The sequence below is a fragment of the Anabrus simplex genome, chromosome 1 (genome assembly GCF_040414725.1).
Source record: "Anabrus simplex isolate iqAnaSimp1 chromosome 1, ASM4041472v1, whole genome shotgun sequence".
Lineage (NCBI taxonomy): Eukaryota > Metazoa > Arthropoda > Insecta > Orthoptera > Tettigoniidae > Anabrus > Anabrus simplex.
In genome coordinates, this window is record NC_090265.1 from 1,558,159,959 (window position 1) to 1,558,176,518 (window position 16,560).

Sequence of the window (16,560 nt, forward strand, 5' to 3'; positions counted from 1 at the left end):
AAAGTTACTATCTAATAAAAATAAGAAATAATCACATTAGCATGAGAATATGAAGAAGTCTGGGTGGACGTTCATATAACTTTGTCTCACTTGTTCATAATATCACCAATTCGCAATCATTGACAAGTTTACGCAACCGAAACAACGTCGTACGCGTATACGCATGGTTAAAATAATTTGATGTAATCTGAGGATGTAAACATGTATTTCCTGTATGTTATAGTGTTGTGTGATATTCCGTGTTTCGACACATTGGAAGACATTACATCAGCTGTGATGACATTGAAAAACGAATGGCTTCCTTCTTAGCATCTTAAAAATATGTTTTATATGGTGCATGAAGTCACTCGTGTGTTCATAAAAATGAGGCATTCTGAAAACTTGTAAACTGGGAAGCCGCCTGGGCCTGTGACTCCTATTGAGGAACATGAGCGTGACAGTTGCCTTCCAAAGAGGAGAAAGAAAACAAGTTACTTGTGTGTAATTTATTTTTTTGTATATTTGGAGTTTTCAAGGGAAGTGTAAAGCACATTGAGAAGAAGGAGAGGCAATGTCTATCTATTACTGGTTCTCTGTGCTTCTTTTACAACGCTCGGCGTGTAGAGCTTGTTTTGCATTAACTATTACAAAAACACAAACATAATTTCATATTTAATATGCTTACTTCTGTGAAAATCCTTTGTTCACTCTCTGTATCTATGAAATTTTGATGTCTTCATCTTCTAAAAATTGTGCATTTTGATGTTAAACATAAAACAGGTGAATCTCAGTTTCTGGTTTGCTCAAGATCTAGGAAAAAGAAAAGAAAATACAGCACGTGTTATTCTAAAATTAAAACTAATCTTGTTTTAACTCCCACTGAATTTGTAGAAGCACTCAAGTCAGTATTAACGCAACAGAAAGCCGCGTCACTGGTTAAGGGTTGAATGAAACCTTGACATCAACATCGTTTTGTGCACGGCTGATTTTCATTTCATGCTCGCTGAACTTCTCTTCCAACACCAGTAAAAAGTTATTCACCAATGACAAGATGTAAAACTCAACAGTGTACGTAAGACATTGGGGATTACCGGGTTTATCCCCAATAATAATAATAATAATAATAATAATAATAATAATAATAATAATAATAATAATAATAATAATAATAATAATAATAATAATGAAGTATACTGGAACATAGAAAACATAACGTATACAATGAAGAAGAGGCGATTGATATTTCTTTTTGAACATTTGTACAGAATGGATTACAACAGGTTAACCAAACAGATCTTCAAATATCTTTGGAACAAGAAGTCAACAACAACTTGGATTCATGAAGTCAAGAAAGATTTGAAAAGAAACAACATAAGGAAAGAAGAAGCAACGGAGAGAGGGGTTTTTAAAAATAAAGTGTTAAAAATGGAAGAATTCCAAGGTCGCAAGGGAAAGAAAACAGGCTCAAAATGGTCTGAGGAGAGGAAAAGGTGGCATACTGAGCAGATTAAGGAGTATTGGAAGAAGAAGGAAGAACAAATGATGAAGCATTGGAATTGACACATGGTCCCTAGAAGACCCTAACGGATAAATAAACACTACTACTACATATTTTTTTTCTAGTTGCTTTACGTCGCACGACACAGATAGGTCTTATGGCGACGATGGGATAGGAAAGGCCTAGAAATGGGAAGGAAGCGGCCGTGGCCTTAATTAAGGAAACCACAGAAAACCATCTTCAGGGCTGCCGACAGTGGGGTTCGAACACACTATCTCCCGATTACTGGATACTGGCCGCACTTAAGCGACTGCAGCTATGGAGTTCGGTTCTACTACTACTACTACTACTACTAATAATAATAATAATAATAATAATAATAATAATAATAATAATAATAATAATAATAATAATAATAATAATAATAATATTCGGCCTTTCGAACATGCTGAACGTGCTGAAAATTTAAACACGAATTCTTGAAAAATGTTCAGTGAATGTGTAGCCTATCTGATTTATAGATATTCTTCTTCTTCTTCTTCTTCTTCTTCTTCTTCTTCTTAATCTGCTTACCCTCCAGGGTTGGTTTTTCCTTCGGACTCAGCGAGGGATCCAACCTCAACCGCCTCAAGGGCAGTGTCCTGGAGCTTCAGACTCTGGGTCGGGGATGCACTCGGGAGGATGACCAGAACCTCGCACATGCGGCCTCACCTGCTATACTGAACAAGGGCCTTGTGGGGGATGGGAAGATTGGAAGGGATAGACAAGGAAGAGGGAAGGAAGCGGTCGTGGCCTTAAGTTAGGTACCATCCCGGCATTTGCCTGGAGGAGAAGTGGGAAACCACGGAAAACCACTTCGAGGATGGCTGAGGTGGGAAGCGAACCCACCTCTACTCAGTTGACCTCCCAAAGCTGAGTGGACCCCGTTCTAGCCCTCGTAGCACTTTTCAAATTTCGTGGGAGAGTCGGGAATCGAACCTAGGCCTCCGGGGGTGGCAGCTAATCACACTAACCACTACATCACAGAGGCGGACGATTTACAGATATTAAACAATAAAAATGAAAATGTATTTCTTACTTTAACTAGCTTCTAAGTAATTTCATGCATATTACTAGCAATAGTATTTGGAGGAACCGTAATTAAAATACAGGTAAGTTGCATTTGAATAACCAGTCTAAAATGATACACACGCACAAACACACAGCTCTCGACGAAATATTGCGTACGCCACTGGCACACTTCACACTACAAGGGGGATAGGAAGGGTGACTTCTGACGTGGTAAGAATAGAATGACTGTCAGAGAGACCTGGGCTGAGCATAAATCCTGATACAATTTTCCACGTTCCACTTCCCATTGCTGTAGTTAAGTATTCCTGGCTGTGGAGATCATGATCATCGAATGAATCAACTCTTTCGTGATCACCTTGTACCACACTTCCGGTGCGGCTCGCCCTGACTTTCCCTTTGAGGTCTCGGTAATGACCCTCAACAGCACGCGTTCCCTGAGGCCACGAAAGTTAGGAACACCCGAGTCCTAGCTCTGTGAGAGAAATTCCTTTTCGTGCCAAGTACAGCCTCCTTATGCAATCCTCGACCACACATGGTGATGTGTTATGTAGGTATACTCGTAAATAAACAAAAGTCGTATAATTTTCGACATTTATGAGTTGAGTGCTCATGGCATGAAAATGTGAACTGCCTCTGAGTACCTGGGAAAAGTGATTTTCTCTTCAAGAGAGATATGTCGGAGCTAACATTAATGTGAAATCCTTTAAATTTGTAGCTTGGATTATTAATTGAAAAGCATTAACTGTTAATATAGGATTCCGCTGACTGGGAATTTTGCAAGCAGTTTGGATTGTGTCAGTGCCCTGGTTGTAATACCAGACTTAGTTGAAAATTTACAGTCTCATGTCTATGAGGAGGAGAGTAAATCATCATCAAAAAGAATCGGCTCCAACTCCTCAGGTATGTTGAATGAGCTAGCGCGCTTCATGGATCCATTCCCATGAAATGATCAAGCCCAGTTTCAACACAGATTTCGGAGCGACTGTTTTACTAAGTCAATATTTCATCACTTGTCTAACCCTTCCACTATAGTCCTTATGATCTTCCATTTCCACATCTTGAAGGCTGTTGATATTCCTATTTATATCACAAAGGGACTTGTTTATCGTAGAGGAGCTTTCTCACTAGGTGGTAATAATGTGCTCTTTGTACTCTAGTTGCGTGTTCTGCAGATAAATTGACTATCTGTTGCTACTACATTATCAAGGTGTAGGAGTTCATCTACATCTTGCTCCATCCAGCCTGATATTAATGCGGATGTCCTGTAGACTGACAGGTAACACCACACGTTTAGACTGACTTATTTTGAGACTAAAATGTTGAATAACATATTTCGCTCATTCATTCGTTGCTACACTTAAGCCTCATTCCCGTTCCATATGACTATCATTTTGTTATGAAATCCAGCATCTCTAAGACGTAAAGTGCAATTAGGGAAAATACCTAAGAAAATTGAATCATAGGTAGAAAACGCGGAATTATTACATGTTATTGTTCTGTCGTCCCACAAACTTTTCTACGGTTTTTCAGGAACGTCGAGGTGCCTAAATTTCATCCCGCGGGAGTTCTTTTACGTCCCATTAAATCTACCGACAAGAGATAGCTTATTTGAGCACCTTCAAATATCACCGAACTGAATCAGGATCGAACGTGCTAACTTGTAGTCAGAAGGCAGGCGCTCTACCCTCTGAGCTACTCAGTCCGGCTAAATGAATGCGGAATCGGAGCAGGTACATCATTCAGTAGGCCTACTCAGAATGTACCTTTTAGAGCATGTCAGTATAGTAAGAAACTATGAAACTCCGATGTAGATTGCACGAAAGCTAACGCAGTGACTTTCAGGAATTTGCTCCGTTTTTGTTTATTTTTGGGAAATAATTTGATTTTGGTGTATAATTGCTATTGGTTTAATTTCGCATTAATACTTGGAAGGTTTTCGGTGACTCTAGGGCGGGAAACAGCTTGGTATGGGAAGGAAGTGGTGGTGATGTTGATGAAGGTAGAGCCCCAACGTTTTCCTGGTGTGAAAATGGGAAACCACCGTAATCCATCCTCAGGGCTGCGAGCAGTGGGGTTCGAACCCACTGTATCCCGAATACAAATCCACAGCTACGCGACCGTAACCGCACGGCCAACTCGCTTGATTTTCCTTACTGTAATAACACTCGTATAAAAATCATTACATTTATCGAATAATATTATTTTTCGCTATTTTAGAGTCCTGTATTTTAGTTATTCTTAGAGATAAGAAATGGTTGAATGTTTAGGCTTTTTAATGATACGTGAATCATGTGCGCTGCTCACGATATTTTTTAAGGCCTGGAAGACCTGCAGTGCAGGTGGGGCCGGAACTTACAGGGCCCGCACAGTTCCCCAGAAACATTAAATAATACAATAACTTTACCCGAATGCCACTCTACATGCGAAAGGTGCCATCGTGATGTGTTTGTAGACTGGACCGAAAAAGTTTGTTTTTAAGGTGCGTATGTAGAGTAATTTACGGATGGTTGCACCTGCCTGCAAGTTACACTGATCAACAAAAAATGACTTTCTGCGGGTATCTTGGTACCCAACACGCGTTCTAAGACAACTGAGACATGTTGATTCAAAATAAGTAAACCATTTGTCTCTACCACCCACTGTTACCATTTACATTGTACGAAAGAAAACAGCTCACAGACAAGAAGTTTCACTAGAGCTGTGATTGTTACATGGAGTACTAATGAGCATAGCTTTAGCTAGGATTAGTGCAAATGCATCACATAGTACATATTGGATTTGTTTGTTACATAACCTCACTCGCAGCAAAACACATTTTGTGAATTTATGCAACCTCTGGACGCCACTTTGCTGACGATAAAAGGAAGCAAATGAGATTGTTCGGCTTTGCATGAAAAATAACGGAAAACAATGAAAACAGTTCTCGGTGGACGCTGTTCATGAAAAATAAAACTTTGTCAACATCTTCAAAACCTGAAGTGATAGAGCAAAACGGTTTTCACATTTGATATCAGCATGGAAAGCTGCACTAGGAATAGTAAACATCAATCCCTTGTATATGAGTGTTATGGTATTGAGTCCAAAAGAGCTGTAACACGAGCGAAACGCTCTCCCACAAATAGGCTATCTGCACAAAAAAAAAGTGACAATTGTACCAAATATCAGATGTTAGACCGAATTATTCCTGTTGCTGTTTCTTCCACAAAACGGTCATTTTCGAAACTGAAACTTATAAAGAGACTCTGTGACTTCAGTCTCTTCAGCATCGAATGTGTCATCCGTGGATATAATTAAAATCGTCTATACCTTTGCATCCATGGACCAGTTTCATTGCTATCAAAACTGAGTACAGTAACATTTCAAAAAATTAAAGACAAAATATAAAAACATATGCTTATTTATTTACGTTGTATTTGAATTCCTGCAAAGTATTTGATTTTCAAAATAAAATCTATTTATAAATTAATTAGGCTTTTAATTTCATAGTAATAAGTCCTTTGTATATATTACATTATATAGATTGCACTACAGTACTTGCTGTAGTTAAATTTAATTTTGTTTCTCGCAGGCGGGCCCGTATCATATGCCTTACCTTATAATGTCTTTATTGAAATCATTAAGCCATTTTCCGTTTGTTTTTTTTTTTTTTTACTACATTTCGTGCTTCCGATATTTGAGGGCAAACGTAGTTCAAGGACGCCTTCTGTCTGGTACTTACTCTTTCACTAAAGTTATATTCAAAGGTTTTCAATGTGAACCTAATGAATTTCGACTTGCAGAGCTGCGGGAGCTAAGTCAAATCCTCAGAGATTTCTCACCCAGGCGCCTCGAAACCCAACCATTGCATTTGTAATTTTGATATGAATAATCATGTCTCTGTAGTTCACATCCGATGTAAAATGGAGCACATATGGCCATGATTACGATATCAACACTCAGATAACGCTACAAGCTTGCTACACAGCAATTCACCATGAGTCAAGTATAGGAGCTACAAAACATCCTACAATAATCACAATTATTGTATTCCACCCAACTGGCAAACATTAAGTCACTGGTTTTACCAGTACGTTTGGAGGAACAAAGTTCGGCAAGCATTTCCAGCCAAAAAATACCAGGTGTATACATAAGTTTTTTCCGGTTTTCGTGGTAAAGAAAAGAAGTAATTTTAAAGAGAAAATCATTTTTTGTTTATTCAAAATATTGGTCATCCGCTTCTACACACTTCGCCCATCTTTCATGTAAGTTATGAATACCTTGCCAGAAAAACTGCTTGTCTTTTGTGGCAAACCATTCGTCGAGCCATTTTCCAACTTCCTCGAAATTGCTAAAGTACTGCTCTGCGAGCGCCGTGCCCCATTGATGCGAAGAGGTGATAGATGAAGCCAGGTCGGGGCGGTACGGCGGGTGCGGAAGGATGTTCCATCCAAGCGATTTCAAGGTGTCTTTCACTGGTTTTGCTGTGCGAGAAGGCGCATTTTAGTGTAACTTTGCCATGCCTTCTGGTCCATTCCGGTCGTCATTCGATCAACGCGTGATTTAAATTAATCATTTTGGCGATAGCATGTGCATTAACGGTTTCACCGGGCTTCAAGAGTTCATAATACACAATAGCACTCTGGCCCCACCAGACAAAAAGCATGGTCTTCTTGCCGAAGCGAAATCGTCGAAACCATGTCTCACATGTTCTAATCGATGGAGCGCGTTCACCGTATGTTTCTACCAGCAAACTTTCCACAGCCGTTTTCTTTTGATTAAATAAGAAAAGTAATGCGTGCCGCAAATGTTCTTTTTGAGGCACAAACATCGGCATGATCACTGAACGATACAACACAGACGCTAGTGTTTGGCGGACTCAACTTTTGTGTGTTGGTAGGTTAATGATAGGAGAACAAACTGACGTATGTTTCAAATTCATGCGCTGCATAGCCTACTGTTTGCTGGCGCCATCTCTTAAAGACGTATGCATACACCACAAAATTAGTTTGGACTATCAAGAATGCAATGCAAAAATAAAATTGTAGAATGTTGTTTATTGTATCAGAGAAACACACAACCTGTAAATGTGTAACCCTCTACAAAATCAAACGCGTCTCTTACAATACCTGACAAAAATAAACAGTAACAATGAAAAGGTTACAATTTATATCGGTATTTTTCTAAAATAAAGGGTTTCCCGTCTTCACTCTGCTTTAGTACTGTGTATGCCTCCTATGGCATTGTTCAGGTCTCCGACACGCTGTGGCATACTGCGGTCCGTACATTGACGTCATCTTGAGGAAGAAACTCCCATTCCATTTGGGCAAATCTAATGAGGTCTAAGAGTGTCTGTGGAGGTTGTGAGCGATCCCAAACAGCCGTTTTCAACCTGTCCCATGCACGCTCAATGCAGTTCATATCCAGTGAATTACCTAGCCAATTTATATTGCTGATACCTGCCTCTCTCATGAAGTTTCTCACTGACGTACCTCGATGAAGGCGAGCATTGTCGTCGATGAAAATGAATTCAGCAACATATTCATCCCTAATTTGTTGTGCAAATCGTCGAATTTCATCGATGTACCACTGGGCAGCTAACGTCCTTCGAATTGGTATCAAAGTTGTAGAATGGCATTGAATAATAATCCCAGTCCAACACATTACACCACCACCTCCAAAAGCATGCACTTGAACATGAAGTTACTTTCCATCACGTACTATATATCTCCACATCCTTCGCTGTCGTTTATCTGGACTAAGTGTTTCATCTGCAAACGTGACATTACAACATTCATCTAAGCCCCATTTAAGATGTTTGCTGGCCCACCTTCTCCTCTCAACACGATGCCGATTCTCTAGTGGCAGATCGAATCGGTCGAAATAATAATTGTCTATTATGTACAGTTTCTGCAAATACAAGGACCCCAGTTGCCCTCAAGAAGTCATCTCGTTATTGTTGAGCAGTCGAAGCTGGTCTTCTTTGCGCTGTTACGCAGATGTACCGATCTTGACGTGGCATTGTCACCCTTGGTCGACCTTCGCTCGGTCTGACGGTCACATTGTTGGTCTAACGGAACCTTTTCCATGTTTTTGACTGTGCTGTTTGGATAACTCCTAAAATGCGCGATAGTGCTACATGTGTACAATGACTTAGCAAATGTCATGGGATAGTCACCTAATAGCGTGTGGGGCCTCCTCTGCCCCTGCGAACGGCAGTGAGACGCCGTGGAAGTGAGTCGACAAGTCCCTCTGGACGCAGCTGACACCAAATCGTTTGTAGAGCGGCCGCCAATGCTGGTCTGTTCGTGGGTGCAGGATCCATGGCACGGAGCCTGCGTTCCAGGACATCCCAGATATGCTCGATAGGGTTCATATCGGGGCTCCTGGGTGGCCATGGCAGTCGTTGGACCTCCGCTACATGTTCCTGAAACCATTCCCGGGTGACGTGGGAGCGATGTGGCGGCGCGTTATCATCTTGAAACACCGCAGAACGTCTGGGCGCTGGAAGGCCAAAAATGGGTGGAGATGGTCTCCGAGCAGCTCAACATACCGTGTACCATTCAAAGTCTCTTCCAGAACAACTAGGGGGGGCCCATTCCATACCAGGAAAATGCACTCCAGATCATAACAGAGACACCAGCGCCCTGGATCACACCTTCGAGGCAGGCGGGATCCATCGCTTCATGTGGTCTGCACCATACACGGTGCCTCCTATCGGCATGGTGCAGTTGAAATCGTGATTCGTCCGACCATATCACGTTACGCCATTGTTCCAGTGTCCATCCCTGGTGACTGGCGACAATTGCGCGTCGTTGTGTCCGATTACGTTGGGTTAACAGTGGCACCCGTGTGCGGCGCCGGCTCCCATACCCCGTAGAACCCATGTTCCTACGGATTGTCCACTGGGAGACGTGTCTAGCACGGCCTGTGTTGAATTGAGCCGTGATTTGTTGCGCGGTTGCCCGTCTGTCACTATTGACAATCCATCTCAGATGTCGCCGGTCACGGTCATCGAGGGTGGCTGGACGGCCGGTCGTCGGTCTTTTGTGGACGGTGACACCCGCATTCAACCATTTACGATACACCCTGGACACGGTTGATCGTGTGAAGCCGAATTACCGCCCCACTTCCGAAATCGCACTTCCCATCAGTCGGGCACCGACCACCATACCCCGTTCGAACGGTGTCTGCTCACGACGACGTTCCATGTCACATGTACAGCCACTGCTCACAAGGTCTCCCATACAACTGCCGCTGGCACAGGGGGCGTGTGTTGCGCAGACAACACCCCTGCGCATCAGTGCTCCGCTATCCCATGCCATTTGCCCAGTCAGTGTATGTCCACCCTGAGTCAACGCAACAATTCGGGCTCGGCCAACTGGTAGATACGCATAGCACATAAAACGTAAACACTAGCTGAAACTCATACCACATTATACACTATACTAGCAGTTTTCACCTGAAATGACGTAGTTCACCCTAGGCTCAACAGAGACCGTAGGCAGCGACATCTGCTGTTTTTTGAACAAGCAATTGAACTGCTTGTGAGTATACCGTACCCTCTACCACATACAACAGGACCACACAAACCCTAATACATAACGCGCCTAATTCCACAATATTCCAAACTTATTTATAATGTTTAGCCTACGTATTTCTATAAATAACAACAATTACTGCATTATAGGGTTGAACAAATAATTGTAATGAGGTTTAAATAACTTCAGTTCCAATTTCTACACTTCTTCTTAGCCCAGACAAAAATGATGCAGTTCTTTGCATCTGTCTCTTGACACAACCCAGAGCAAAACATAGCTTCCACAATATGGAAGCTGCAGACGTCTGAGTTGTGCTGAGTAATGACTAGACCTCGGATTTTTAGGTGGAAATAGGTTAGAATGCAAAGTAATTAGGTTTGTAGGAAGAGTAATGCAACCCGTTATACCATAGTGTAGGAAGAGCAACATAAATTCAAGGAGTTACGTAGGCGGTACCCCTAATGTCTATGCAAATCTCATAGCATAACTGCTGTACGGGGTAGTATATACGTGTTGTTTGCTTAAGTAAATATGCATTCTAACCTATCAGTACCTAAAAATCCGGACTCAAGTAATGACATTCAGACCACGTCTAGTGCGTCCGTATGTTATGAAATGTGCAACTCATAGTGCTAGTCGTGCTTTAATAGCAAATTCTGTCCCAGTGAGGAAAGCAATGGCCAGCTACTTTACTCCTCACTATGCTTTGTACGCCTCATTATGACGCCACTATCGTTTCTTTCGGTTTCATTATAACCACATAAACTCTGATGGTTGGAGTATCCTACCAGCATCCGGGATGAAGACTTAACAGACTAACTGAGGAGGAGGGGCGGGGGGAAGAGAGAAAGGAGATTTGTCCCCAGCTAATTATCAGAAGGAGCTAACGTCAGTGATCTTTATATCCCAAACAATATTCTTCGCTAGTATATCATAAACTAGGATATAGGCCTACACGAAGTGGTTGTACAAAAGAAAGTGCGCTTACCCCAGTATGTGGAACTTAATGTCGTCAATTATGCGGTATGGACCGGGTACAGCTCTAACTCTCAGCACCCGGAGTGATCGTGCGCCCTGGACAGGGCTGGAAGACTGCAACATTCTGGTGATGTCCAGAGAGGAGCAAGTCCGTGGTAGACAGAGTCCAAGGAGAACAGTGCGCGGGGCCTGTAAACAAACAAATAAAGTAAGCGTACTATCTTAGAGCCTTGAGGAAAGCCACAAATCACTATAATAATAATAATAATAATAATAATAATAATAATAATAATAATAATAGTGCGTGGCCTCCTGAGAGGCTGCAGTAGTTCTTTCGAGTTGACGCTCGTGAACTCGCTATAACAAACTGACGAACATTATCATCATGTTTTGTTTAACACAGTCTGCAGTTTTAGTCCATAACATAACATAACAGGCGTACGCACATATGAAGGCATGACATTGACAGAACTCTGACTGATTCTGATGGTTCCGTCAGCTTCAGCTTCGAACGCTAGCGCTGTACCGCGTCTGAGGAGCCATCTGGTGACGAATGAACGTACCATTTCCACTTCTATTGGGTAACGTCTAAATTCAAAGCTCATTGCTTCAGATAGTAATGGGAAGAAGCAGTTCACCTCTGGGAACTAGTTCATTCACTCTCGCTCCCAACAAAGAACTACTTCACGAACTACTTCAAAATGTGTAATTTTCCCGCCAGAGCACTCTGCAACCGCTGAAGTAGTTCGTCCGCGAACAAGTTCTTTCTCATTCCCTTCACACAAGGCTTCATCGCTTCGCGAGCTTTCCAGAACGAGGAAGTACACAAAGCCGACAACAGGTAGCACGCAGGTGCACTTCTCTGTAGTAACATTCATAAATGCTATAGAGGTGAACGTTTCTATTAGCAGTAATGTCAGTTCACACTCTCCCCCCCCCCGCCCTCAAACCCTCAGAAATGTAAGTGTAGGAAAAATCTATTTCTTTTCAAAGATAATCAAAATTTCTGTTAAATATTGTCGACTTGAAAATGAGATGTTTTAAAACGTGGATTTGCTATCGCAGGAGAACCCTTTTCTTGGTGGTGATTTCATCCCCTGACTGAAACATAAATTTATAACATCTGAGCGTTGGTCAACCTTTTCCTCGCCGGTGGCGCTAAACGTCAGACTCCAACACTCTCGTTCCCAAGAAAGAACTACTTCAAAATGTGTAATTTTCCCACCAGAGCACTCTGCAACCGCTGAAGTAGTTCGTCCGCGAACAAGTTCCTTCCCATTCCTTCACACTCGTGAAGTCCTACAGTTCGCGAAGTAGTTCTCGAGAGACAAGTGAACACTTCACAGTTCGTGAGAGTGAAGTAGTTCCCGAGAACTAGTTCGTTCGCGAACTACCCATCACTATTCAGAAGCCTTTCTCGAGTACAGTTGAGATTTTCTTCTGATGACGCAGAGCACAGTTCTCTGCGAAACGTAAAGAATTTCACCTCATTTTCTTGACATGGCATAAGCTCAAAAGCCTATTTCATGTCTATAAGTACGGGCCGTGAGAGCATCAATGGCGACATTGTTCACTTCCAGGGCTATAAAAACATATTCGTTGATGGCAGAACATTTTACAAATGCACATAGCAAGGAAATTCGTGGGCAGCGATGGTGGTGGTGATTATTGTTTTAAGAGGGAGTACAATGGCAACCATGCTGTCGCAACAATAATCAGAAAAATACTACATAGTATTCATCTACTATAAGAACGCATTCGAAACAATAAATAGACAAATGTTAACAACAGCAATGAACACATTGATCGGCGAAATGCATCCACCAGCCAAACAGACAGAAACTGACATACAATTTAATAGAAATTGACGATGGTGTCAAAGTGTCAAAAATCATCAGGTAACAAACTGTATATTGCAGGCAGACCCAATAAGTCCACTGCTATTTAACATAGCCATTGCGGACATAACGGAGGTTCTAAAGTCTGTTCCGGAAACCACGCCGCTTTTGAACGCAGACGGCATGATCCTAGAGTCAAAAAATAAGGACCAACTCCGAGAGACACTGTATGAACTTGAAAGATGGGTAAAACAGGATGACTTGGACAAAAATATGGATAAATAAGTACAAAAGGCATCAGAAAATGAGGTAAACCTGCAGCAAAAGACTCATTATTGCTGAAAAGCAACCACTGAACGTTGTCAACAAACTGGAGTATCATGGAATAATGCTCAAACTACAGGAAACTCATTCAGCTGCCACGTACGATAGAGAATCACACCAACCACCAAATTAATATACAATATCAAGAATCTTTCTCAACAGTCCTTAAATACAGCGATGCTGGTATTTGAAACCTCAGTATCACCAATCCAAACATACAGACTCAGCATTATATGGGGAAATCTGACGATTAGCGACCTCAGAATAATTGAGAAAGCAAAATCGCACTTCCTGAATTTCGTACTAAGTGTGGGGAAAACAGCGCCTTATAGAATGGTCTACGAGTTAGCCAAAGAAACCTTCTACATCGAAGATCTTCGTTTCAAAATGTCATTGTCATCTATCGGACCATCCATTGAACTTCTTGAGAGAATAATCTCGAAGAAGGAAGAAATATAATTAGATTTCTATGGCACAAGTGTGATGGTAGGAAGGGAATAGATTGAATAAAATCAAGAACAAAGGCATGTCATCACGAGATATGTTACACACGTAATCCACAATAGAATATGTAAAAGCGAATACATAGTGTGTGTTTGATCTGTGTGACAAGAAGTTCGAAAAATACCATATAACGATCTTCCCAAAACGAGTGAAATCCCTGTCGGAATATAGCAAAGACTAAAACATCAAAAAAAAGAGAAAGAAAAAGATACCCTACACTCCGATTCGAGCGAACCTTAATTCTTCTAACTTAATAAAACTAATCGGAGAGAAAATGGAAGAGTTCCTATACTTCTAAGAATGGATCTACCGGCAAAGGAAAGAGAAAGGTCATTTGCCGTTTAGATGTGGAAGTTTCGTTTCTAAAATTACCAACTTCCTGATGGGAACCAGAACCCATGTCCTTCTAAGTGAACCAAGCATGCCGTTACCGCCTCGGCTGCGCAGCAAGTTTATTCTTCAGTAGAATTTATTTTGATAATTTATTTCACCATCCTGGGAGCATTCAGTACCAGCATTAAGTCCTTCCATCTGTGTAAAGATATCCATCGTTATATTGCCCAACTCGCTGAACAAATATCCGGAGAGATAACCATCTGACCCCCTGCCTCCAGTAATTTGCTCTTAGTACCTATAAATGAGCTGTATTAACCTTAACTACAATTTAAACAATAGCTTTCATTACAATAGACCAACCCTCCCTACATTTTAGTAAATACCGTAACACTTTCACCAAATAGAGACCACAAATCAGTTTCATGATCAATCACGCTCATTTAATAAACTGAGGGTCCGGCTCCATGGCTAAATGGTTAGCGTGCTGGCCTTTGATCACAGGAGTCCCGGGTTTGATTCCAGGCAGGGTCGGGAATGTTAACTATCATTGGTTAATTCCGCTGGTACGGCGACTGGGTGTATGTGTCGTCTTCATCATCATTTCATTCTCATTACGACGCGCAGGTCGCCTACGGACGTCAAACCTAAAGACCAGCCTTTGGCGTGCCGAACATGTCTTCGGACACTGCCAGTACTAAAAGTCATATGCCATTTCATTCCAATAAACTGAGGAACGTAAAGGCAATGCGCATGCAAATACTGACATCATCAATTGGTTTGGGTAGCGATACGTCACCGAGGAAAAATGTCCTACCTAACAATACAGATTGACGCCATTAGACAGTCTCTGTGTCAATATCTACATTCTCCTTTACGCTACTAGATGGATGAGAATGCATTCTTTTAGACCAAAAACATGGCTGGGATATAACTTTTTCGGGTGAACAGTGAATGTATCACCAAAGGTCTTTTTCATGCCTATACCATACGACAGTCAAAATGTGACTACAGTACGTCAAGCTTGAACCAAAGATCTTGGGATTTGGAGACCGACACTCATCACAGATCCACAGAGGAAGCTGGAAACGATAATAATAATAATAATAATAATAATAATAATAATAATAATAATAATAATAATAATAATAATAATAATGTTTTAGTCATCAGTTCACAGACTGGTTTGATGCAGCCCTCCACGCCACGCCACCCTATCCCGTGCTAACCTTTTCATTTTTACGTAAATATTCCATCCTAAGTTTGCTCTGCTCTAATCTGCTTGTCATATTCATACTTTGGTCTACCCCTACCGTTCTTACCGCCTACACTTCCTTCAAAAACCTACTGAACAAGTCCTGGGGGTCTTAATATGTATCCTGTCATTCTATCTCTTCTTCTCGTCAAGTTTAGCCAAATCGATCTCCTCTCACCAATTCGATTCAGTATCTCTTAATTCGTGATTCGATCTATCCATCTCACCTTCAGCATTCTTCTGTAATACCACATTTCAAAAGCTTCTATTACCTTTCTTTCTGAGCTAGTTATCGTCCATGTTTCACTTCCATACATTGCCACGCTCCAGATGAAAGTCTTCAAAAACATCTTTCTAATTCCTAAATCAATGTTTGAAGTAAACAAATTTCTTTTCTTAAGAAAGCTTTTCCATGGTTGTGCTAGTCTGCATTTTATGCCCTCCTTACTTCTGCCATCGTTAGTTATTTTACTACCCAAGTAACAATATACATCCATTTCCTTGAAGACTTCATTTCCTAATCTAATATTTCCTGCATCGCCTGCCTTCATTCGCTGCACTCCATTACTTTTGTTTTGGACTGATTTATTTTCATCTTGTACTCCTTACACAAGACTGTGTCCATACCATTCAGCAACTTCTCGAGGTCCTCTGCAGTCTCAGATAAAATAACAATATCATCGGAAAATCTTAGGGCTTTGATTTCTTATCCTTGGATTGCGATTCCCTTCCCAAATTCGTATTTGATTTCCTTAACTGCCTGTTCTATATACACATTGAAAAGGAGGGGGACAAACTGCAACTTTTCATCACTCCTTTCTGGATTGCTGCTTCTTTTTCAAAGCCCTCGATTCTTATCACTGCAGACTGATTTTTATACGGATTGTAGATAATTCTTCGTTCTCGATATCTGATCCCGATCACCTTCAGAATCTCAAATGCCTTGGTCCAATCAACATTATCAAAGGCCTTTTCAAGATCTATGAACGCCATGTATGTGGACTTGCCCTTCTTAATCCTATCCTCTAAGATCAGTCATAAAGTCAGGATTGCTTCACGTGTTCCTATATTTCTTCTGAAGCCAAATTGATCTTCTCCCAACTCAGTTACTACTCGTCTTTCCAATCTTCTGTAAATAATACGTGTTAAAATTTTGCAGGCGTGAGATATTAAACTAATGGTGCGGTAGTTTTCACACTTGTAAGCACCGGCTTTCTTGGGAATAGGCATAACAATGCCGAAAATCGGATGGAACTTCTCCTG

At 41.3% G+C, this 16,560-nt stretch overlaps 1 protein-coding gene across 1 annotated transcript in view; it reads right to left on the reverse strand.

Annotated features, from left to right (window-relative positions):
• LOC136862274 (nose resistant to fluoxetine protein 6) overlaps positions 1-16,560 on the reverse strand; it is a 415,203-nt gene that overhangs the window by 303,959 nt on the left and 94,684 nt on the right. Inside the window, exon 3 of the mRNA XM_067138873.2 lies at positions 11,054-11,232. Within this exon, the coding sequence (XP_066994974.2) occupies positions 11,054-11,232 (179 nt within the window). The remainder of the gene's footprint in view (positions 1-11,053; positions 11,233-16,560) is intronic.